Below are 22,034 nucleotides of genomic sequence, written 5' to 3'. Positions count from 1 at the left end.
GATAGATCAAGTTGAAAGATTGTTGACATTCAATATTATTGAATAGCTAATTCATCCACAGGTACAGTGTCTCAAATCCGGCTATCTAAAACTGCGTGATGTTCGAAAATTGACATTTTTTTAAGCTGGCATCACCTGACTTTCTCTCCTCATCAACATCTTTGGTCTAACTGTATGGCTGGGAAATTCCTTGGAGCTGCACCCACTCCACCACCAACACTTCACTGAAGAGTAGTTGAAACCCCATTTACATGCATAAACAGAGCTTCTGCTAAGTAACGCTGACAGATCGGAAGCAGCTCCAAAGAATTTTCTGGTTTATCTTGCAGCATTGTCTGTATTTCTTAAAAAACTGCCCCTGGCAATACTTACTTGAAAAACATACCCTCAACGCCACTTGACCCAAAAACTGGAAGGATCTGATGTCTGGCAAGGCCTTGGTCCCAAAGTTGCCAGTTTTGAGACACTGTGCCCATAGAATAAATATAATGGATGTCGCCACCTACTGCTTTTATTTTGAATTAGTTGCGGGAAGGTGATCCCAAGCCAACATTGCAGATCGATGATTGGTCTAAGATCTGAGCTAGTAGCTTTTATTAATGCACTGTCCTTGAGAAGGGAACAGGGTCATTGATTGCCTGGAGCCTGTTTGATGAGCACCAAATCACGTTAATTATGGATGAGAAACATTTTAATCCATTTATCCTGAGAGATTCTAAATTTCCCCCGTTCAGTATCTAATTGTTTTCCTGAGCTATCTCTCAGCAAACATTGAGCGTCAAAAATGATGTTCACTTCTTACTTGGTAAACACTATTCAAGTGCTGACAATGTGGCTGGCTTCTTACTGGCTGGTCATCTGAGTCTTCATAGCCCTAGCAAAGCCCATACTAGAAACTTCTAATTACACAGCTGTTTGTCAAAGGTCCATAGCCAATTCTCATCAGATTAGGGAGCACCTGTGGAGAGAGAAACAGAGTTAACATTTCAGGTCGATGACCTTTTGGCAGAACTCTGATCACCAGTCATCAACTTGAAACGTTACATCTCTTTCTCTCTTCACTGATGCTACCTGACCTGCTGAGTATTTCCAGCATGTTCTGTTTTTATTTCCAATTTCCAGCTTCCACAGTATTTTACTCATGTCCACAGTCAATCATTGCCCCTGCCCCTAAAGGGGCACAATTGTCAATCAAAACCAATAACTAATTTTTTAAAACTGGTGCTAGATAACTGCTTGTAGTAACTTACACTTAAAGGAGAAGATTATTAGAAGTGGACAAGGTGCTTGTGTGTGTGGTGAAGGAATAGAAAGGGTTGGTTGAAGGCTTTGAGGCAGATAGAGGTTCTGAGCAGACGTGACTGCGGAAGAGGTTGGAGTGAGCCCAATCAGCAGCAGAGACCTGAGAGTTCTCAAGGTCAGATGATGGCAAGATTGGAAGGGTCATTGTGCATGCATGAAAGGCATTGTGTAGATTGAGGTTAGAAAAAGCCAATAGTTTATCAGGAATGGGGCACTTCGGTTATGAGGAGTAGTTGGAGAAGTTAGGATTCTTCTCTTTGAAGCAGAGAAGGTTAAGAGGTGGCCAAAGGGATTTTCAAAATAATGAGAGATTTTGATGAAGGACATAAAGAAAAACTATTTCATCTGGTGAATGGGTTATTAATCATAAGTTGTAGATTTAAAATCATTAGCAAAGATGCAGAGGGGGAGTAAGGAGAATTTTTTTCACTCAAGAGTTGCCAGGATCTGGAACACTCTATGTGAAAAGGTAGTAGAAGCTGAACTAATTTTAAAAGACAGTGGGACATTTACTTGAGGATGAGGAAACTGACAGGGTTATGGACAAAAAGTGGAGACATGGGACTAAGCACGATTGCTCTTTCAAAGAGCCAGCATAGACATGACAGCTGAAAGGTCTCCTTCTGTGCTGCAAGTTTCTATGATTCTAATCCTGCTTACATGGATAAGCAGCTCTGCAAAATAGTAGGTAAGAAATAATTCTAGAGAACTAACTTCAGAAAAGCTCAGGTACATCTGAGGAGGGATGATGCAATGCATACATTGTCAGATTTGGTCACAGGATGAGTCTTTAAATCAAAAACAAAAATAGCTGAAAAAAACTCAGCAGGTCTAACAGCATCTGCGGAGAGGAATACAGTTAAAGTTTTGAGTCCGTATGATCCTTCATCAGAACTAAGGAAATAGAGAAATGAGGTGAAATATAAACTAGTTGAGGGGGGTGGGACAGGTAGAGCTGGATAGGGGGCCAGTGATTGGTGGAGGCAAAGAAGAAATTGCCAAAAATGTCATAGACAAAAGGACAAAGGGGTGTTGACGGTGGTGATATTATCTAAGGAATGTGCTAATGGTGACATTAAGGGTAGAAAGCAGGACAAGTGGCAGATGGCCCTAGTGGAGGACGAAATGGGCTGAAAGGGGGAGATAAAACGATAGTTCGAAATAAATTTAAAACTAGGTGGGAAAAGAAAAATATATTTTAAAAATTATAAATTATTGGAAAAAGGGAGATTAGAAAGGGGGTGGGGATGGAGGAGAGAGTTCATGATCTGAAGTTGTTGAACTCATTGTTAAGTTTGGAAGGCTGTAAAGTGCCTAGTTGGAAGATGAGGTGCTGTTCCTCCAGTTTGTGTTGAGCTTCACTGGAACATTGCAGCAGGCCAAGGAGGGACATGTGGGCATGAGAGCAGGGTGGTGTGTTGAAATGGCAAGCGACAGGGAGGTCTGGGTCATGCTTGCGGACAGACCGAAGGTGTTCCACAAAGCGGTCACCCAGTCTGCGTTTGGTCTCTCCAATGTACAGGCTTCACTTGAAAGGAGTGTTTGGGCCCTTGGACGGTGAGGAGGGGGGAAGTAAAGGTGCAGATGTTGCACCCTCTGTGGTTGCATGGGAAGGTACCGTAGGAGGGGGTTGAGGTGTAGAGAGTGATGGAGGAGTAGACCAGGGTGTCCCGGAGGGAACGATCCCTGCGGAAAGCCGCCAGGGGGGGTGAAGGGAAGATGTGTTTGGTGGTGGCATCATGCTGGAGTTGGCGGAAATGGTGGAGGATGATCCTTTGAACGCGGAGGCTGGTGGGGTGATAAGTGAGGACTAGGGGGACCCTATCATGATTCTGGGAGGGAGAGGAAGGTGTGAGGGCGGATGAGCGGGAGATGGGCCAGACACGGTTGAGGGCCCTGTCAACCACTGTGGATGGAAAACCTCGGTTAACGAAGTGCTTGAAACATTAACTGTATTCCTCTCCACAGATGCTGTCAGACCTGCTGAGTTTTTCCAGCTATTTTTGTTTTTGTTTCAGATTTCCAGCAACTGCAGTACTTTGCTTTTATCTTATATGAGCCTTTAAATGTTGGACTGATATGAAACTAAGGCAGATATAGCTACACTTATTGTTCTAGAAATTAAAAAAAATGGATTAATGGAGAAGTTACTTGTTGGTTATTCAGTCTTGGTATGCTGGTAAGACAACATTTTCAGCCCCTCTCTTGTTTTGCTGAGGGCATCAAGAGCCAACCACACTGTGTAGGATTAGAGTCACATGTTGGGCAGACTCAGTAGGGGTTGGTAGGCTCCCCTCCCAAAAGGAGATAGGCGAACCGGTTGGATTTTTATGAAAAGCCATCAGATTTAATGTTTTGTTTTGGTTATGAGCCCACAAGTCACCAGGTTTGGCCGAATATAAATTCAAATCTTCAACAAGTCTTAAAAAGACAGTTCAGGGACACATTTAATTCAGCTTCTGGCAAGAGATCAAGCATTCTAGTTGCAGAAAATGTGAAGCAGCCTTCAAAACAAATCATAACTGAAGCCTTAAAGTAAGCTTGACACTTTTTCTCAGTTCTGATTCTTCCACTCTCAGCTACCACATTAAGATCTGCTGAACGTTTACCGTTTGTAAGGGAGTTGATGAAAATAATTACTTAACTGTAAAGGAACAAAACTTAGATACATTTATCCATATTATATGCCTTTCAAAACTCCTTTTCTATGAGTCTTCATGTCAAAGCTGCTCTTGACAGAAACGGCATGTGGTGAGGTTTTTTTTGGACAGAGTAACATACATAATCTACCTTTTTGGTGGTTTGCCTATGGCTAACATATTTCATGCATGTAGATATGGCAGGTTGATTAATGCCTGCTTAATGAGTAAAAGATGCATAAAAAGGAGTTAGTAACATAAATTTATCAGCCTCTGTCACTTTTAGGGCATTGGCAATATGCCAGTGGTGATGGTGAAATTTTCTTTCAATTTGCAATTCCTGATGTAATTACGATAGTAGTTTTCTGCAGATCTCAAAGTAGCATGATTGATGGACATTTTGAAACATATTTTCATTCATCATCTATTTGCTGGTCCCTGGCTTGTTCTGCATGAGTGATTTGAGTGGGCCACGCTTCTGTGAAAACCTGAGGTGGTGACTGCATTACTAAGACTAAGGTCAATATGGAAACTTCGGATGGTACTATCCCCATTATTCTTTAAAAAAAGAGGAAATATAGACCTTTGAATAAAAAAAGTTTTGTGAAAAATCTGAAAGAAAATTTTTAAAGTACAGAAATCACAAACTTTTTTTTAAACAATCCTTATGTAATGGTGGCACTGTTCATAATAATCCAGCTTCCTCTCAAATCATTAACTATGCTGACTTGATGGCTTATCATGTGACCCTTTTTCTATCAACTCAAGAATTCCAGAAGTTTTATCATCTCTGGCACTTTATTCTTTCTTTATTTTTTTTTAATTCATTCACAGGATGTGGGTTTCAGTGGCTGGGCCAGCATTTATTGCCCATCCTTGAGAAGGTGGTGGTGAGCTGCCTTCTTGACCCGCTGCAGTCCATGTGGTGTAGGTACACCCACAGTGCTGTTAGGGAGTTCCAGGATATTGACCCAGCAACAGTGAAAGAACGGCGATATATTTCAAGTCAGGATGGTGAGTGACTTGGAGGAGAACTTCAGGTGGTAGTGTTCCCACGTGTCTGCTGCCCTTTTCCTTCTAGATGGTGGTGGTCGTGGGTTTGGAAGGTGCTGTTGAAGGAGCCTTGGTGAATTCCTGCAGTGCACCTTGTAGATGCTACACACGGCTGCTATTGTGCGTTGGTGGTGGAGGGAGTGAATATTTGTGGATATGGTGCCAATCAAATGGACTGCTTTGATCTGGATGGTGTCAAGCTTCTTCAGTGTTGTGGGGGCTGCACTCATTCAGGCAAGTGGGGAGTAATCCATCAGACTCCTGACTTGAGCCTTGGTAGATGAAGGACAGGCTTTGGGGAGTCAGGAGGTGAGTTACTCGTCGCACTACTCCTAGCCTCTGATCTGCTCTTGTAGCCACAGTATTTATATGTCTAGTCCAGTTCCGGTTCTGGTCAATGGTAACCCCCGGGATGTTGATAGTGGGGGATTCAGTGATAGTAATGCCAATGAACATCAAGAGCGATGGTTGGATTCTCTCTTGTTGGAGATGGTCATTGCCTGACACTTGTGTGGTGCGAATGTCACTTGCTACTTGTCAGCCCAAGCCTGGATATTGTACAGGTCTTGCTGCATTTGGACATGGGCTGCTTCTATATCTGAGGAGTCGCAAATGGTGCTGAACATTGTTCAATCAGCAGTGAACATCTCCACTTCTGACCTTATGGTGGAAGGAAGGTCATTTATGAAGCAGGTGAAAATGGTTGGGCCTAGGACACTCCTACAGCAATGTCCTGGAGCTGAGATTGCTGACCTCCAACAACCACAACCATCTTCCTTTGTGCTAGGTATGACTCCAACCAGCGGAGAGCTTTCCCCCTAATTCCCATTGATTCAGTTTTGCTCGGGCTCCTTAATGCCACACTCAGTCAAATGCGGCCTTGATGTCAAGGATAGTCACTCTCACTTCATCTCAGGAGTTCAGCTCTATTGTCCATGTTTGAACCAAGGCTGTAATGAGGTCAGGAGCTGAGTGGCCCTAGCGGAACCCAAACTGGGCATCTGTGAGCAGGTTATTGCTAAGCAAGTGCTGCTTAATAGCACTCTTGATGACCCATTCCTTTACTGATGATCGAAAGAAGACTGATGGGGTGGTAATTGGCTGGGTTGGATTTGTCCTGCTTTTTATGGACAGGACATACTGGGCAATTTTCCACATAGCCGGGTAGATGCCAGTGTTGTAGCTGTACTGGAACAGCTTGGCTAGGGGTGTGGCACGTTCTGGAGCACAAGTCTTCAATACTATTGATGGAATATTGTCGGTGCCCATAGCCTTTGCAGTATCTAGTGCCTTCATCTGATTCTTGATATCATGTGGAGTGAATCAAATTGACTGAAGATTGGCATCTGTGAAGCTATAGACCTCTGGAGGAGGCTGAGTTGGATCTTCCACTCAGCACTTCTGCTGAAGATTGTAGGGAATGCTTCAGCCTTATCTTTTGCACTGTGCTGGGCGCCCCCATCACTAAGGATGGGGATATTTGTGGAGTCTCCTTCTCCAGTGAGTTGTTTAATTGCCCACCACCATTCACAACTGGATGTGGCAGGACTGCAGAGCTTAGATCTGATCCGTTGGTTGTGGGATCACTTAGCTCTGTCTATCACTCGCTGCTTATGCTGCTTGGCTTTTCTGGGTGGACATGGCTGAGATTGCCATTGTTGTTTCCGGTACTTAGGTCGATGCCAGGGGGTCCGTCTGGTTTCATTCTTTTTTTGTGACATTTTTGTGACTACAAACTGAGTGGATTGCAAGGCCATTTCAGAGGACATAAAAGAGACAACCATATTACTCTGGGTCTGGAGTCACAAGTAGGCCAGACCAGGTGAGGATGACAGTTTTCCTTCCCTAAAGGACATTAGTGAACCAGATGCGTTTTTACAACAATCGACAATGGTTTCGTGGTAATCATTTTAATTCGAGATTTTTATCGAATTCAAATTCCACCATCTGCTGTAGTGGGATTCAAACCCGGGTCTCCAGAGCATTACCCTGGGTCTCTGGATTACTAGTCCAGCAACAATACCACTACGCTATCACGCAATACCACTTCCCCTCATATTGATTACCTTCTTCATTCCTTCAGTTTGAAGGTTGTTAGCACCTATAATCTAAAGTAGGTTCATGAATGCAAAGTAGAACAAACTACAACATATATTTATGCCTTTAGCGTAATGAAACGTCACAGTGGCATTATAAAACAAAGTATGAGGCCAAACCACAGAAGGAATTATTAATAGTCACTTAAGTTCTGTTGCTGAAAAAGGAAACATGCTGTCAAAGCTTTTCATCTTGTAATCATCGGGGCTGAGCAAGGATGCCAAATTTAAAGTGAACAACAATTTATACTGCATGACAAAATGGGTGCTAATTGGTTGGCAAATCAACTCTGATTGGTTGAGATGTTGCCATGGTGAATGCACCAGGGAGCTATTGTCTCCCATGCTTCTGCTTAATCAAAAAAGATGCAATGCCTGGACATTTTCCTTTTGCCTACAGAGGACAGGTCCCTGCATATGAATATAAGTAGCTTCTAGCAAGAGTAAGTGAGCTGTATTGTGAGCCTGACTGATAATCTAAATTAGTTGCTAGTATAATTCTTAGCACGCTCAGGATTGTTCAGCAAATGCTACCCAATCGCACATCAAATCTAATGTTAGACATTGGGAAAAATTTTCCCCTTGTCGGGGGGCGGGGAGAAGTTCAGGAGCGGGCACTTGCAGGCGTGCCTCCAATCGGCGCGCCCCTTAAGGCCAGCCCAGCGTGACGTCCGCCAGGAAGCGCTATGCGCTCCCTGTGTAGGTGGGGGGGATTCTCTAAGCCAAGAGTGCGCTCTTTCGCATGCATAAGTGCTGCCTCAGGGCGCCAAATTCAAAAATGTGAAATATAGACAAATAAAATTTCCCTGACATGTCCCCTCATGTGACACTGTCACATGAGTTGGGACTTGTCCATCACTTTTAATTCAACTTTCATTAAATTTTTAAAAACCTACATGAAACCTCATCCCACCCGTGGATGAGGTTTCATGCTTTTCCTGAAGCCCGGCAGGGCTCCCGGCCTGCCCATCAACCTTAAGGTTGGACGGGCAGGTCCTTTAACTGCTTCAATTAGTTTTTAAATGGCCTCATTTGGCCATTGACAGATCGGCAGATGCATAGCTGATTCGGCTGCGCCCCTGCCGACCTGAAAATTTAACGACACGGGGTGACGTCGGGAGTTCCGCCCAATGACATCCCGCATCATTTTATGCGTTAGCGAGCAGGCCCCGCCCCCCCCACTCACCGAACTCAATATCCTGCCCATTATGTTCTCAATTTTGCAAGCATGTGTTGGTTGAGTGCTGTCAGTAATCTGCCAATTGCCAATATCCAATCGAATGTGCTGTTTGATATGATCCGCCAGTTGTTGGCATGTATAGCCTACGTTCCTAGCATTGCACTTGCACTGAAATTCATAAATCACCTGACTCATTTGTGTGGTAGGCAGAACATCTTTGTGGCTTGATGGAAGCATGCTGTTAGAGGAAGATACCACTTGTGTTGCAACTGCATTTTAGAAGTGTGAAACAGCTAGCTTCATCTGGTGCTCAAAGTTTTGAGATAAATTACCTTAGAAGGGTAAAGTGAGGTGTACTGAGCAGTTTTCAGGTCCGAAAGTGGCAGCCTTAGGCCCATTCGTTGAATGTGTGTGATACAGAGTGAACAATGATCTGATTGATGTAACTAGGATGGAGGGAGCAGGATAGCTTTGATGCGCCTTATTTTGGCGTCAATTTCAGTGTCGGTGCAATGCCAGGTATGCAGCACATACGTCCCAATGACTAGTGGATCGTATCCATCAGCACGTCTCTTCGGCTGTTCACAATAGGCAGAGTATTAACTGTACCCAACCAAACTGTGCCTGAAAAACTCAGGGCATAATATTGTGATGTGATTCCACGATTGGGTAGCACTTTCTGAACAATCCCAAGTGTGCTAAGAATTACACTAACTAATTTATTATCAGTTGGGCTTGCAATGTAACTTGCTTCTGCATGTGAGAAGCTAGAATGGTACTCGCTGCGAGTTAAGGCAAGGGACAGCAGAGTTTTGGGTGACCTAACATTTACAGAGAATAGAATGTGGGAGACTAGCCAGTACTGTGTCGGAATAGTCCATTTTAGAGCTAATAAAGGCATGAATCATGGTTTCAGCTGCAGTTGAGCTGAAACAGGGGCATAGTCCAAGATGTTATGGAGATGGAAATAGGCAAGAGTACAGAGGATTTGACAATGGGTGCAGGAAGTTAGTAACATGATAAAGTAAGAGTCCAGGGGCACTCCTGAGTTATTCAAAAAACAAACAGCAAAGAAACCAATAACCATCACACAAATAGAACTAACTGAGAGAAAAGAAAACTAACCATCCAAGAACATAACTTACTTTGTCGGAAGGCCACATATTTATAACTTGTTTAGAAATACATGGTGCCAGATCATCAAAAGCTTTGAAGATATTTATGGAAAAGGTAGATGAGTGATTAAAGTGTTTAATAATAAAAGTCTAGAGCTGGGTAATATCATAATATAATCTTCAGTGAAAAGGTCCATTAGACCAGAACTTTCAAGATGACACATGTTTTGAGAATTAATTGTATCTTGCATAAAGTTAACAAAACAGAGATGTAAAACCATGAAGAGAACAACAATTACCTTTCTTCGACATATTATAGGAGGACAATACAATAGTACAAATGCCCTTCTTTCTCACTGTTTTATGGCACTGGGGCACAAAACTGATTCAAGTTATTTTGAATGATAACCTGTAAATATTGAAACTCAAAAGCAGAATTATTCTAAAGGCTATGTACTGTAATCTGCTCAAGACAAATAAAACATGCTTGGATGATTAATGGGAGACTGGGCTGCATTCAGTGAAGCTTTTGTGTAACATACCTTTAACAGTTTTGAAGTTGGACTATGCTAAGCATCAAAAAGAGATACTGCTGCTGACTGCACTTTTCCAAAGCATACAAATGTTTTCAATGTTTGTATGTTGCAACACCTGTATTGGAGATTATCTGTATCTTAAAATCTTTTTTTTTAAGATTTGAGGATGTCTGAAACATACAGGTTTATCATCAGACGAGGAACCTGGTCATTCCCTTTGTCAGTGATTTTAAATGTTCTTAGCTTAATCCATTCCCCACTACAACTTCCTTTGATGATATCAGTATTATGTAATTGCAATGTGCGTACTGAGATAAAGGAAGATCACAGAAACTCCAGACATAAGTACAGCTTTTAAAAATTTAAGTAACTGGTTTTATGTAATATCTGGAATATTATAATCTTCCATTTTTTTCACAAAGAACTGCAAACTTGTGCAACTACTAGCACAGATTGAAATCAATCAGTTGCTGATGGAACTCCAACACGAGTTGAATCTCATCATTGTGCATGACATTTGTTCCCTTTCCTCATCTCCTCTTTTAAACTGAGGCACATAGTGCAGTACAGTTTTGTATGATTAGCAAGCCTCTTGTTCCTCACCAAATGTTTCCTTCTCAACCATATACCGAAGTGTGTGTCAAGAAGCGACTTGCACATAGTGGAGATTACAGCGGAGCCGTATCCCGTCGTGTATCCAATCAGCTTGACTGATTTCTCCTCTCTGTGGTCTTTGGTCAAAGACAGGAATTGGGGTGGAGTTGTGGGGGAGGCAGTGAGCTAATTTTAGTACTCCAAATACAGCCCTGCTTGAGCGTGAGCTACAAATGGATTAAACCAGGTGCCACAGCGAATACAGTGTATTTGTCTACTGAGCTGTCCCTGGGGTTTGCATAATTTTGAATCCACTTCTAATCTAGCAAAATACAGTTTTACTGATCTAAACTCCACCAAGCAGGGTCATATATATGAACACACACGAGAACAATTGACATGCAAATTATTGGTAAATCCAAGACTTTCCTCTTGTCTGGTGTATGGAAGAAAATTATGTAAAAACATAAATGCCATTCTGTATTAGTTGCAAGTGAGACACATGTAATCAAGCCCAAAGTTAACAAATCAGCTATTGAAGTGGTCATGGATAATAAGTGGATCATCACTATGAAACATTTCTAGTAGGCATTCATGTGAGATGCTGAGTGAGGGAGACAAGTTCCATTCACAGCGTGAAGCTGTTTGAATTGGGCCCACATCTGCTTTGACCGGCAAAAGTGTTGGCCAATCCCCAGGCAGGGAAACAGCCAGCAGACAAATTGCCAAGTTCCAAGGGTATGGAACAAAAGAAGAGAAACACAAGGTCCAGGACAGCTCAGCAATGTCTGGATAGAGATCCAGAAGAAATAAATGAAAGCTCTTCCAAGTTCAAAGTGGGTCAGATTCAGGGGAAAGGTTCAGCAGAGAAAGTTAAGTTAGCCCAATAACAGAAGTAATGATACATTTTGTTACATTTTCTACATCACAAGGAGGGACTGTAAAATGAATCAGCTTGACAATTTGTAGTGAAATTTATCACACTGCAGTCCAACTTATGAAAAACTGGAGAAGTACGTGAGAGGAAGATTATAGTACCCAGTTTATGTTATATATCCCCAGGGCACGCCAACATAAAACTAAACATTGAGCAAAAAAGTGGCGCACATCATAACAAAGGATGCAAGATCCACTCATGGGAGAACACAGTTATGCCAGTCCCAAAAGAATAACACAAGTTCATTGCCCTCCAAACCCTCATGGGAGAACACAGTTATGCCAGTCCCAAAAGAATAACACAAGTTCATTGCCCTCCAAACCCTCAGTAGCCCAAGTGTTAAATACTGATAATAACAAAAGAATTAAACATACTGATTTTATTTGCACATCTTTTCCCCTTGCATTATTGTGCTAAAAGACTCAGAATAGAACAAGTCAGACAGCAGAAAGTGGTGAAAACTAGAGGTTAATATCAGTTGCTTGTTTGGTAATTTGTTGCTGTCAGGACTTTGGGAGGTATTTCACTAGTTGTGCCACCAAGCATCCAAAATAATAGTGCTCATTTCTTGTGCAGCAGCACTCTGAAGTGCGTACCCCAGTAGCATTAAAACTCTTTTATTCCAAAGCCAAAACTGCGACAGAGCATTAGTAATAAGAAGTGAAGGGGAAAATTCCTTTCCGGATTAAAGTAAAATGTGAGATTTATGTCTAAATTAGGGACTTCGCTTTCCTCTTAGTGGTTTTGCATTTGGTTAAAAAACACTTTCTTAGCTGTCAGCTGAGAAATTTCTCCATTGACCTCCTATCACAACACTTGTAACCCCCACCCCCCCTCTCCATTGCTCGGAACAAACAGCACAGATCAAAGGTGAACTCTGTGTTGATCCAGATATGTGTTTACACTGGACTGACTGAATACAAAACACATGGTTGGAATGGTGAATCTATGTGCCAGCATTATTGCATGCTGTAGTAACGGCTAGACTGCAGGTTTACCCTAATACACTGACCTACTGAGTCACTTTTGATGCTACTGGTCTACCGATTGCAGAACTCTGTACTGATGATAAACAAAGCTATACATGAGATAGTGCCAGCTAGGGTGAAGTTAGCTCAAACTAAGTAAAGATATGCTGGTGAGGCCATTAGTGTGAATTGAATCCGTTTTGAATTCTCAGTAATAAGAAAGATTGCACTTGCCATGAGCCCCTTCATGGTTTTAATGAAAAAAATAATCAAAGGCAATGACACTGCAGTGGTTCCATCGAATTGGCTGAAATGGCTTTCACTCAAGCCAATGGAAGATATAACATGCAGTTATTATAGATGAGTTGGATAATATTATTGTCCTGGAAGATTTTAACTATACACTTACTGATGGCACAGAGAAGGAGTAAATGAAGAAAAGGGAACAGAATTTCTAAAATGTGACCAGGACTTCTTCCTCAAGCAGTACATGAGTAGGATACAAGGGCAGAGGCACTGCAGGATCAAAGTGTTGAAATAAATTGGGTAGATGAGCTAAATGTGAGAGTGAGTGCTTGGGAATACTGACGACAATATAGTAGAGTTAAACTATAATTGGAAAGGGAAACTAGAACACTAGACTGGATTAAGACAGCTTTAGAAATCTGAGCAACATAGCTGAGGTGAGGTGAAGCAAAAGTTGGCACACAGGACTGAGCAGCAACAGTGCGATGCTCACCCATCTCCCCTGCATTCATTGACCTATATTAGCTCCCTGTTAAGCAAAGCCTCTATTTTAAAACTGTCTTTTTCAAAATCCCTCCATGGCTTTGCTCTCCCTATCTCAATAACCTCCTCCAACTTTAAAGCCCCCAAGATCTCTGCGTTCCGTCAATTCTGGCCTTTTGAGCATCTCTAATTTTAAAAGCTCCACAATTGGTGGTTGTTCCTTCAGTTGCCTAGGCCCTAAGCTTAAGAATTCCCACCCTAAATCTCTTCACCTCTTTACCTCTCTTTCTTCCTTTAAGATGTTGTTAAAAATATGGCTCTTTGACAAAGTTTTTGGTCATCTGTCCTAATATTTCCTTATGTGGCTCATTGTCAAGTATTGCTTGATAACATTTTTTAAAACATGCCTTTGGACGATTTAAAGACGCTATATAAATGCACGTTGTTGTTTTTAAAAAAAAAGAAAATAAAAAGTTGAGGAGGAGACACAAGGTTCAAAAGGAGTATTTGAAAGAAATTTCAAGAAACATCAAAAGAAACATGAAGCCATGATTTTAACCCAGAGGCGAGTTCTGTGCAGGTGTGGAGGGAAGCAGTGTGTTGGGAGAGGCATTTGAGGAGAGGTGGGGGCTGTTGTTAGGTCAGTAAACCTGGAAAAAAGTTTCTGAACGGCCCCAGGGCATCCTAAAGCGGTGTTCCCACCCACAAGCAGCCTGATTGGAGGCCTTTTGCATGGGAAGCCTGTATCGCAGGGCTGAAGCCTATGAGAACAGGTACCTGCATTGGGGGAGTGAAATTGTTGGGGTGAGGTGGGGGCAGTGGTGGTATGGAGAGGTTCCAACTGAAAGGAATAAGAGGAAACACTCATGCTCCTCTTGGCCCACAGCAAGTACAGTAAAGGTACTTACCTCATGGATTCAGCCCCTCTCACCACCAAGGTCTGAGAAACCCAGCAGCCTGTGGTTATGTCTTAAAATGAAGGCACACAGCTTCATGATAATATTTAATGACCAACCCACTTTTCGCAAGTGAATTGGTCGCCATCCCTCGTCCCTTCTCTGATGGAACTGGAAGTGGGCAGATTTGAGGTGAATTTGATTGCTGTTCCATATTTTTTCCATTATAACTACTGACTCAATCCCAATCTACTCATTTTTTGGAATTAAAATTCTGCTCAAAATATTTTACAAGTATATAAATAAAAAGCGAATTATTAAATGCAAGGTTGGACTCCTGAGTAGACAGGACTGCCAATTTGTGGGTAGTGATCAAAGAAATGGCAACGATAAATATTTCACAGCTGTCTTTACTGAAGAGGCTATCACAGGATCTACTGAGTATCGATGTGTGCTAGAGGACTGAAAAGTGGCCATGAAATAGCCATTTTTAGAAAAGGTCACAGAACTAACCTGAGGAATTGCAGACCAGTTAGCTTAACATCTATAGAAAGGAAAATTTTAAAGCCTTTAATTAAGAATATATATCTAGAAATATGGGAAAATAGTAGCTAACAACAATTTCAAAAGACAAACTTCATAGAATTCTTTGAGGAGGTGGAAACAGGTAGATATGAAATGTAGTGCACATGGACATTTGAAAAGCTCTCGACAAGGTACCACATGCAAGGATACTAGAAATAATTAAGAAATTTGGAATTAGGGAATGAGTGATAGAAAGATGGGTTAAAAGTTCTTGAGAAGGGAGAAAGCAGAGAATTAAGGACAGACTTTGCAGTGGTTGGAAGTGAGCAGTTATGTTCCATATACAGTACAGTTCTTAGGTTAATATAGTTAACTACTTAAAGCTGATTTGGATAGAGACTGGTGGGGCAGGAATTCGCAGATGATACTAAATTGGGAGGTAAAGTTAAATCTTTACAAGACTAAAGAAAGCGGAAAGGAGATATTGATAAAATGGGGAAATGAGCCAAAAAGTGGTAGGCAGAATTCAGTGTGTGACTGTAAGGTGATTCATTTTGGCAAAAGAAATCCATAAATACACTCTGAATGGAAGTTAGTTTAGTGCTGTTTTTGGCCATCTTTCCTAATGTTTCCTTTCTTGGCTATACGCATCCATTTTTTCTTACGTCTCGATGAATATTAGAAATTTTTCTAGTACTAGGTACTAAATAAATGCAAGGTATTTGTGAATGGAAGTCAGTTTAGCGCTGTTTTTGGCCATCTTTCCTAATGTTTCCTTTCTTGGCTATACGCATCCATTTTGTTTTACGTCTCGATGAATATTAGAAATTTTTCTAGTACTAGGTACTAAATAAATGCAAGGTATTTGTGAATAAGGCGATTAAACAAACACCTCCAAAATTTCCAAATCTCATCTAACATGGGAGAAAGTTCCTCTTTCCCAATTTTGCCTCATCATCTGAGGCCCAGCTGCTATTCCTGAATCATGATCAAGTATATGAAATGTAGTTCACATGGACATTTAGAAAGCCTTCGACAAGGTACCACATGCAAGAATACTAGAAATAATTAAGAAATTTGGAATTCGGGAATGAATGATAGAAAGGTGGGTTAAAAGTTCTTTAGAAGGGAGAAAGCAGAGATGATGCAAGTCATCAAGATATTCTGTATTCTATTTAAAAAATTATTACTGAGACACAGATATGACTCCTTACCTCTATTATGTACAGCACCACATTTTTGTAAAAGCAGTAAAGGATGCACCTTGTCACTCGGATATAACTCCAGGCTCCGTGGACTAATAAAAGCTTTTCTAAATATGAGAACTAGAAGAAGAAAAAAGCCTTCATCAATATCACAAAGATTTTTTTTAAACCACACTAATCAGCAGATAATGCACAGGGTGATCAATTCTGCTTAAAATGCTCAGATACTAAAAATATTGCAGTGTTCAAATGAAAATCAGGTTTACAATATCAATACTCAACAGATAGCAATTAATATATTTCCTCCGTGCAGTAAATCTGAAATTGTTCTACATTAAGAGTCTGGGGCTGGATTTTACACGCCCCCCGCCTCCCCCTCACCACTCCCAACCCCCCCAAGCTAGGCGTGCTTTCAGCAAGGGATGCACATAAATTATGATGGGTGGGCAGCCTGTTGCTTTCCCTTCCACCCCTGACCCGGTTCCCATAATATTGGGGGAGGATGGGCAAGGCATCCAGTAGCTCGCCCACCCTATTGAGGTCCTTAAGTGGCTAATTAATTGCCATTTAAGTTCATGAATTCACCTCCACTGTCATAATACACTGGGCAGTGGAAGGTGAGCTAGAGTGGAAAGGCTGCTACGGGAAAGAAGAAGGAGTACATCCTTTGGGGGGTGCCTTTTGTGTATTGGGGCACCATCCTAGATCATAGCCCTCCCGCCCCGCTTTGCGCCTCTCTGCCTAGCCATCTAAAACCTGCCCCCCACATCCCTCACCTCCCTCCCCAGGGTGCCCGATCCCTTCCCCACGCCCCTGGGCCAAAAAGGCCCAATTTACCTGCCTGTGGTGTCACTGACACTTCTTTAGTGGGCATCCCTGCAGTCTCAGTAGCACGCACTATTTCAAAACTACCCACAGGAGCTCACTATAGATCCTGTAGTGTGTCACTGCACGGTGCATGTTCTAGAGTGTCCCTTGAACAAAACATGTGATGGATACCTTGACAAAAGTCGGCGAGCAACACTCTCAGGGCCGAGAGGGCAGCAAAAGGAGCAGAGAATTAAGTGGCATCACTTACAAGACGTTTCTGGCATTCGGAGTTAACTTTTGTCACCAAGTCTGGAATCTGATACTTGGTGTTTGATGGAGGGTTTGGGGGTTCCAGGAAGCTGCTGATGTTTACCTGGCTCATGAGTCTGATTGATAGAGTTTATGATAGAGTTTATGGTAGGGTGGTCCTGGCTGGATTAGCAGTGCAGAATGATAATAAAGTTCTCAAAATCATTTCCGAATAAACCTCAATCTCTGGAATAGTGATGATCAGACTTTTTTAAATAAAGATTTTTTTTTGCTATTTTGAATTACTGTTTGCATGCGGTCAAGATAGTCAAGTACTTCTGTACTCTGCCCTCTCTCCTCCTTGACAGCAGAGCCTGCAAAAGTCACAACTTTAAATAAGCCCTCTGCTTATGTAACCATGTAATTTCCATAGTTAACAAACCGGGAAGGAAATTTACTAACTTCAGCTTCAGAGCAGCATCAAAACATTTCGTCTGCATTTGTGCAGGAGATCACATTTTACAAAGAATGAATGAGATTTTTGATTACCAATAAAAAGCCAAAATACTTTAAGCCTCTAACCTGTGCTATTGAGTAATCAGAGGAGTTGGTGGCTTGCAGGCCTTCATTGCCATTAATCCCCACGCCAACATGTGCACTCTGAATCATCCCCACATCATTCGCTCCATCTCCGATGGCCAGGGTGATAGCATTAACATGTTTTTTCACCATATCTACTATTTCTGATTTTTGGAGAGGAGAAACTCTGAAACGAAATAAGATGCAAATCACTATGGTAGCTTTGGATGTGCAAGTTTTTCGCATAATGTATAGGACTCCCATTTCACATAACAAAACACGCATTTTAATTAGCTGACCAATGATATGGTAACTGTTCTGTTTAAGGAAGCCAGTAATATTCATGAAAGATTGAGCATCAAGTATTTAGCAGTTCAGAAGGGCACAACCCCAAAAACAGAGGTAGAAACAAATTCTGACACAAATCCAATTTGCAATGTCCTTGCACATGCCGTCATGGTTAGCTTCAGAGGTAAGCAGGTAGACACCTAATTATGTGATGTATTATATGTGTGGGGGAGGATGGGGAGGGTGTGGGTGAGGAGGCAAAGGAGGGGGTGGAAACAAATGTAAATTCGAACAGAATTTTCTTTTAGTCTTGAAGTAAGAGCTCATCTACTATAAAATTAGGAAATACAGTTGTATATAAGAAAATCGTTGACCCATATAGCCTGAAACAACAATGAATAACGTTACACATGAAATGATATGAAGGTGGAGCCCAGCATGTCAGAGCAAAAAGTTTCCAAACATTTTCAGCCAATAGTGCTGAATGGATGATCCAACTTGGCCTCCTCCTGAAGTCCCCAGTATCATAGCTGCCAGTCTTCAGCCAATATGATTCACTCCATGCGAAATGGTTGAGCACACAGGATACAACAAAGACTATGGGTCCAACAACATTTCAACAGTAGTGCTCCAGAATTAGCTATGCCCCAGTCAAGCTGTTCCAGTACAGCTACAATGCTGCAATCTACATAACAACGTAGAAAGTTGCCCAGCTATGTACTGTGCACAAAAAGCAGGACAAATCCAATTTCCCCAGTTACTGTCAGTCTACTCGCAATCATCAGCAAAGTACCTACTATCTAGCGAAACCACAGCCAAGGGAACGGGCTTGGCAGAATCAGCGGGGAAAGAAGACCCTGTTGAGCTTGACTCTAGTCTGGCACTGTGAAGAGACATGAGAGGTGTAGAAAAAAAATCATCAGCAAAGTGGGAATGGAAACTGCATGTGGCCTGGGAAGTTGATAAACTTCTGGGGTAGGCCTGAGGCCCCAAGTAAGAGCCCACAGACCCCACATTTACTTCACGGTGACGGGCCCAGGTGAGCGGGCTCACTGGCTGCCATTTCGCAAGTGGGAGCCAGGGCGGATGAGGGAGGTGGGGTTTCCTCCCTGGTGACAGGCTCGGATTACCCAGGCAACCTGCCACTATCTTGGGAGAGGAAGGCGGGGCTTGTTCGGCAAGCAGGGCGCATGGGCGGCTATCTCAATGAGGGAAGAGAGAGGGGGTAGGGCTTCCTCCCTGGTGAAAGGCCCAGATGAAATGAGTGGTTTTGAAACCATTTCAGCGGCAGTTAAGAGTCACATGTAGGCCAAACTAGGTAAGGACAGCAGTATTCCTTCCCTAAAGGGAACCAGAGACTTGGGTGTGTTCGTACAAGCAAGAAGTTAACATACAGGTACAGCAAGCAATTAGGAAGGCAAATGGCATGTTGGCCTTTGTTGCAAGGGGATTGGAGTACAGGAATAAAGGTCTTGCTAGAGTTGGAAAAGTTTTGTTGAGACCACATCTGGAGTAGTGTGTGCAGTTTTCATCTCCACAGTTAAAAGATATGCTTGTATTGGAGGCGGTACAGCAAAAGTTCACTAAATTTCGTCTCTGGGATGAGGGGGTTGCCCTATGATGAGAGGCTGAGCAAGTTCGGTCTATTTGCTCTGGAAATCAGGAGAATGAGGTATAATCTCATTGAAACGTACATGATTCAGGAGGGGCTTGATAGGGTGGATAGGGTAGATGCTGAGAGATTGTTTCCGCTGTTTGGGGAATCTAAAATGTGGGGGCGCAATCTCAGGAAAAGGAGCCAATCATTTAGGACTAAGACGAGAGGAAATTTCTTCACTCAAAGGATTGTGAATCTTTGGAATTTTATGCCAGAGGGTTGTGGATGGTCTAACATTGAATACATTTAAGGCTGGGATAGGCAGATTTTTGGTCTCTTGGGGAAACAAGGGATATGGGGAACAGGCAGGGAAGTGGAGTTGAAGCTCAAGATCAGCCATGATCGTATTGAATGGCAGAGCAGGCTCAACGGACCACTTGGTCTGCTCCTGCTCCTATCTCTTGTGTTCTTGTGATAGAAATTGTTGTCGACAGTTCTTTCATGGGCATTTACTCACCAGTGCTCAGTTTGGAATCTGCCAGGGCCACTCAGTTCTGGACCTCATTACAGCCTTAATCCAAATATGGACAAAATAATTTAATTCCAGAGGTGGGGTGAAACTGACTGTCCTTTATATCAAGGCAGCAGTTCACCAAGTGCGGCATCAAGGAGCCCTTGCAAAATTGAAGCCAATGAGAATCAGGGACAACTCTCCATTGTTTGGAATCATGCCTAGCACAAAGGAAGATGGTTGTGGTTGTTGTAGACTAATTATCTCAGCACCAGGACATCACTGCAGGAGTTCCTCAGGGTAGTGCCCTGGCCCAACCATCTTCAGTTGCTTCATCAATAATCTTTCTTCCATCATAAGGTCAAAAGTAGGGATCTTTGCTGATGATTACATTGTTCAGATCTATTCATAACTCTTCAGATAATGAAGCATAATTAAATTCAGGAACTCCCTCTCTAACAGCACTGTAGATGTACCTATACCCCAAGGACTGTAGCAATTCAAGGTGGCGCCACCACCTTCTCAAGGGCAATTAGGTGTGGGCAATAAGTGCTGGCCTTGCCAGGCGATGCCCGCAGCCCAAGTGAATAAAAAAAATGTACTAACAGAAGCGGTACCGCATGCTTTCAAATAAAAACAATAGCTAGCTGATTTCTTGTAACTGGCCCATGTTGGAGAGAAATCCAAATGCTAGCCCTAGATTAGTCCTTGTCCTTACAACTGATAATATCTTTTGAAGATTACTGAAATGCCAGAGTTTCATGAACTGCATTACCAAAGCCCCTGTACCAGATCCCCAATCGTGATCCTGTAAACATTGTACAGGATAATACAAAGAAAACATCAAACACATACTGGCTAATTTATTTTTGTTTTAGTAAAAATGACTATGTATAAATAATTCATGCAAGGGACATTCTTATCTCAATTGCACATGTCTCCACAGTTTTTGTGGCTGTATATCAGCCTGGTTCAGTTGGTAGCACTATGGCGTCCGAGTAATAAGGCCTCACTCCAGGGCTTGAGCACTAAAGTCTCTGCTGACACTCCAGTGCATTACTGAGGGAGTATTGCACTGTCAGAGGTGACAGATGAGACATTAATCAAGCCTGCATGCTTGTGTAGACTATTTTGAAGAAGAGCAGGAGTGTTAATATTTACCCTCCTTCAACATCACAAAAACAGATTATCTGGCAATAATCACATTGCTGTTTGTGGGAGTTTGCTGTGTGGAACTTGACTGCATTTCTACATTACAATTATAGGTCAAGAGTACTTCATTGTCTCAATGTGCTTTACAGCCATTCAGTGGTCATAAAAAGTGCTATACAAATGCAAGTCTTCTTTTCTTTACAATTTCCAGATAAAACTACCTTTTGAGTACTCAGTTATCGCAACATATTAAGTTTAAATGATTGAATTGACTATAAGAATTTCACTGGCCTCTCAAAGGCAGGGTATAATGTTTCACAATTCATTTGAAGACTGTTTTGATGTTCTACCAGAACATCTCACCAACAAAGCTGTGTTCCAGTTCTCTTCTCAATCATGGTAAAACTCACCTTGGCTCACTTGTACCTGCAAGTGTGAAAGAACGTCTGTTTAAATGCTAACAACAGACCATGTCTGCTGCCTGTGCATTTATATGGGAATTTTTAAATGTGTCTAATGCCTGGATGTTCAGAGGCCATTTGACTCTGCCAGACACCAAGCCACATGTCCACTCAGTGACAAATGCTGCATGTCTAGGGCTTTGTTCTGTGTATCTTTGGGAATAAGTCTTCTTACACACAAGCAAGCTTGTTTTTATGACCCAATTTTTCAAGTTCAGTAAACTGAAGACGACAATATTAAGAGAAGCTTTCTTAATTTGTCTGCAAAATATTCTGATTGTTATTGCCATTAATTTGGAAAATATTAACATTCCATTACATCCTTTTAATTCCTAAGAATCAAACAACTCATGCCCGCAAAGTAGCAACTCACGTTAATAGTCAGTTTGACAGGTTTGCTAAAAATATTTTGAACTGCTATCAGGACAGTTTTAGCACAAATTTCTTAATGAAATCCATATCTTATTATGAGTCACTACCATGTTCAAATTAAGTTACTTAACTTGTTCTTTAATTATAATTATAGTGCATACTTGACCTGTATGTAAAATTTGTCTTTCCTGTCATCACAGCAGCCACCCAAAGTTAAGTATCACTGGAATAATGAAATAA

General features: G+C 42.0%; 1 protein-coding gene across 3 annotated transcripts in view; it reads right to left on the bottom strand.

Annotated features, from left to right (window-relative positions):
• atp8a2 (ATPase phospholipid transporting 8A2) overlaps window positions 1–22,034 on the bottom strand; it is a 624,855-nt gene that overhangs the window by 129,721 nt on the left and 473,100 nt on the right. For all 3 annotated transcript variants that reach the window (XM_078545400.1, XM_078545401.1, XM_078545402.1), the window contains 2 exons: window positions 17,417–17,600; window positions 15,785–15,895 (listed from right to left, as the gene is read on the bottom strand). In XM_078545400.1, coding sequence (XP_078401526.1) covers window positions 15,785–15,895; window positions 17,417–17,600 — 295 coding nt within the window. The remainder of the gene's footprint in view (window positions 1–15,784; window positions 15,896–17,416; window positions 17,601–22,034) is intronic.

This window comes from Cetorhinus maximus, chromosome 7 (assembly GCF_964194155.1).
Source record: "Cetorhinus maximus chromosome 7, sCetMax3.hap1.1, whole genome shotgun sequence".
Lineage (NCBI taxonomy): Eukaryota > Metazoa > Chordata > Chondrichthyes > Lamniformes > Cetorhinidae > Cetorhinus > Cetorhinus maximus.
The sequence above is the reverse complement of the archived record's forward strand: the minus strand, read 5'-3'. Positions and strand labels throughout refer to the sequence as shown.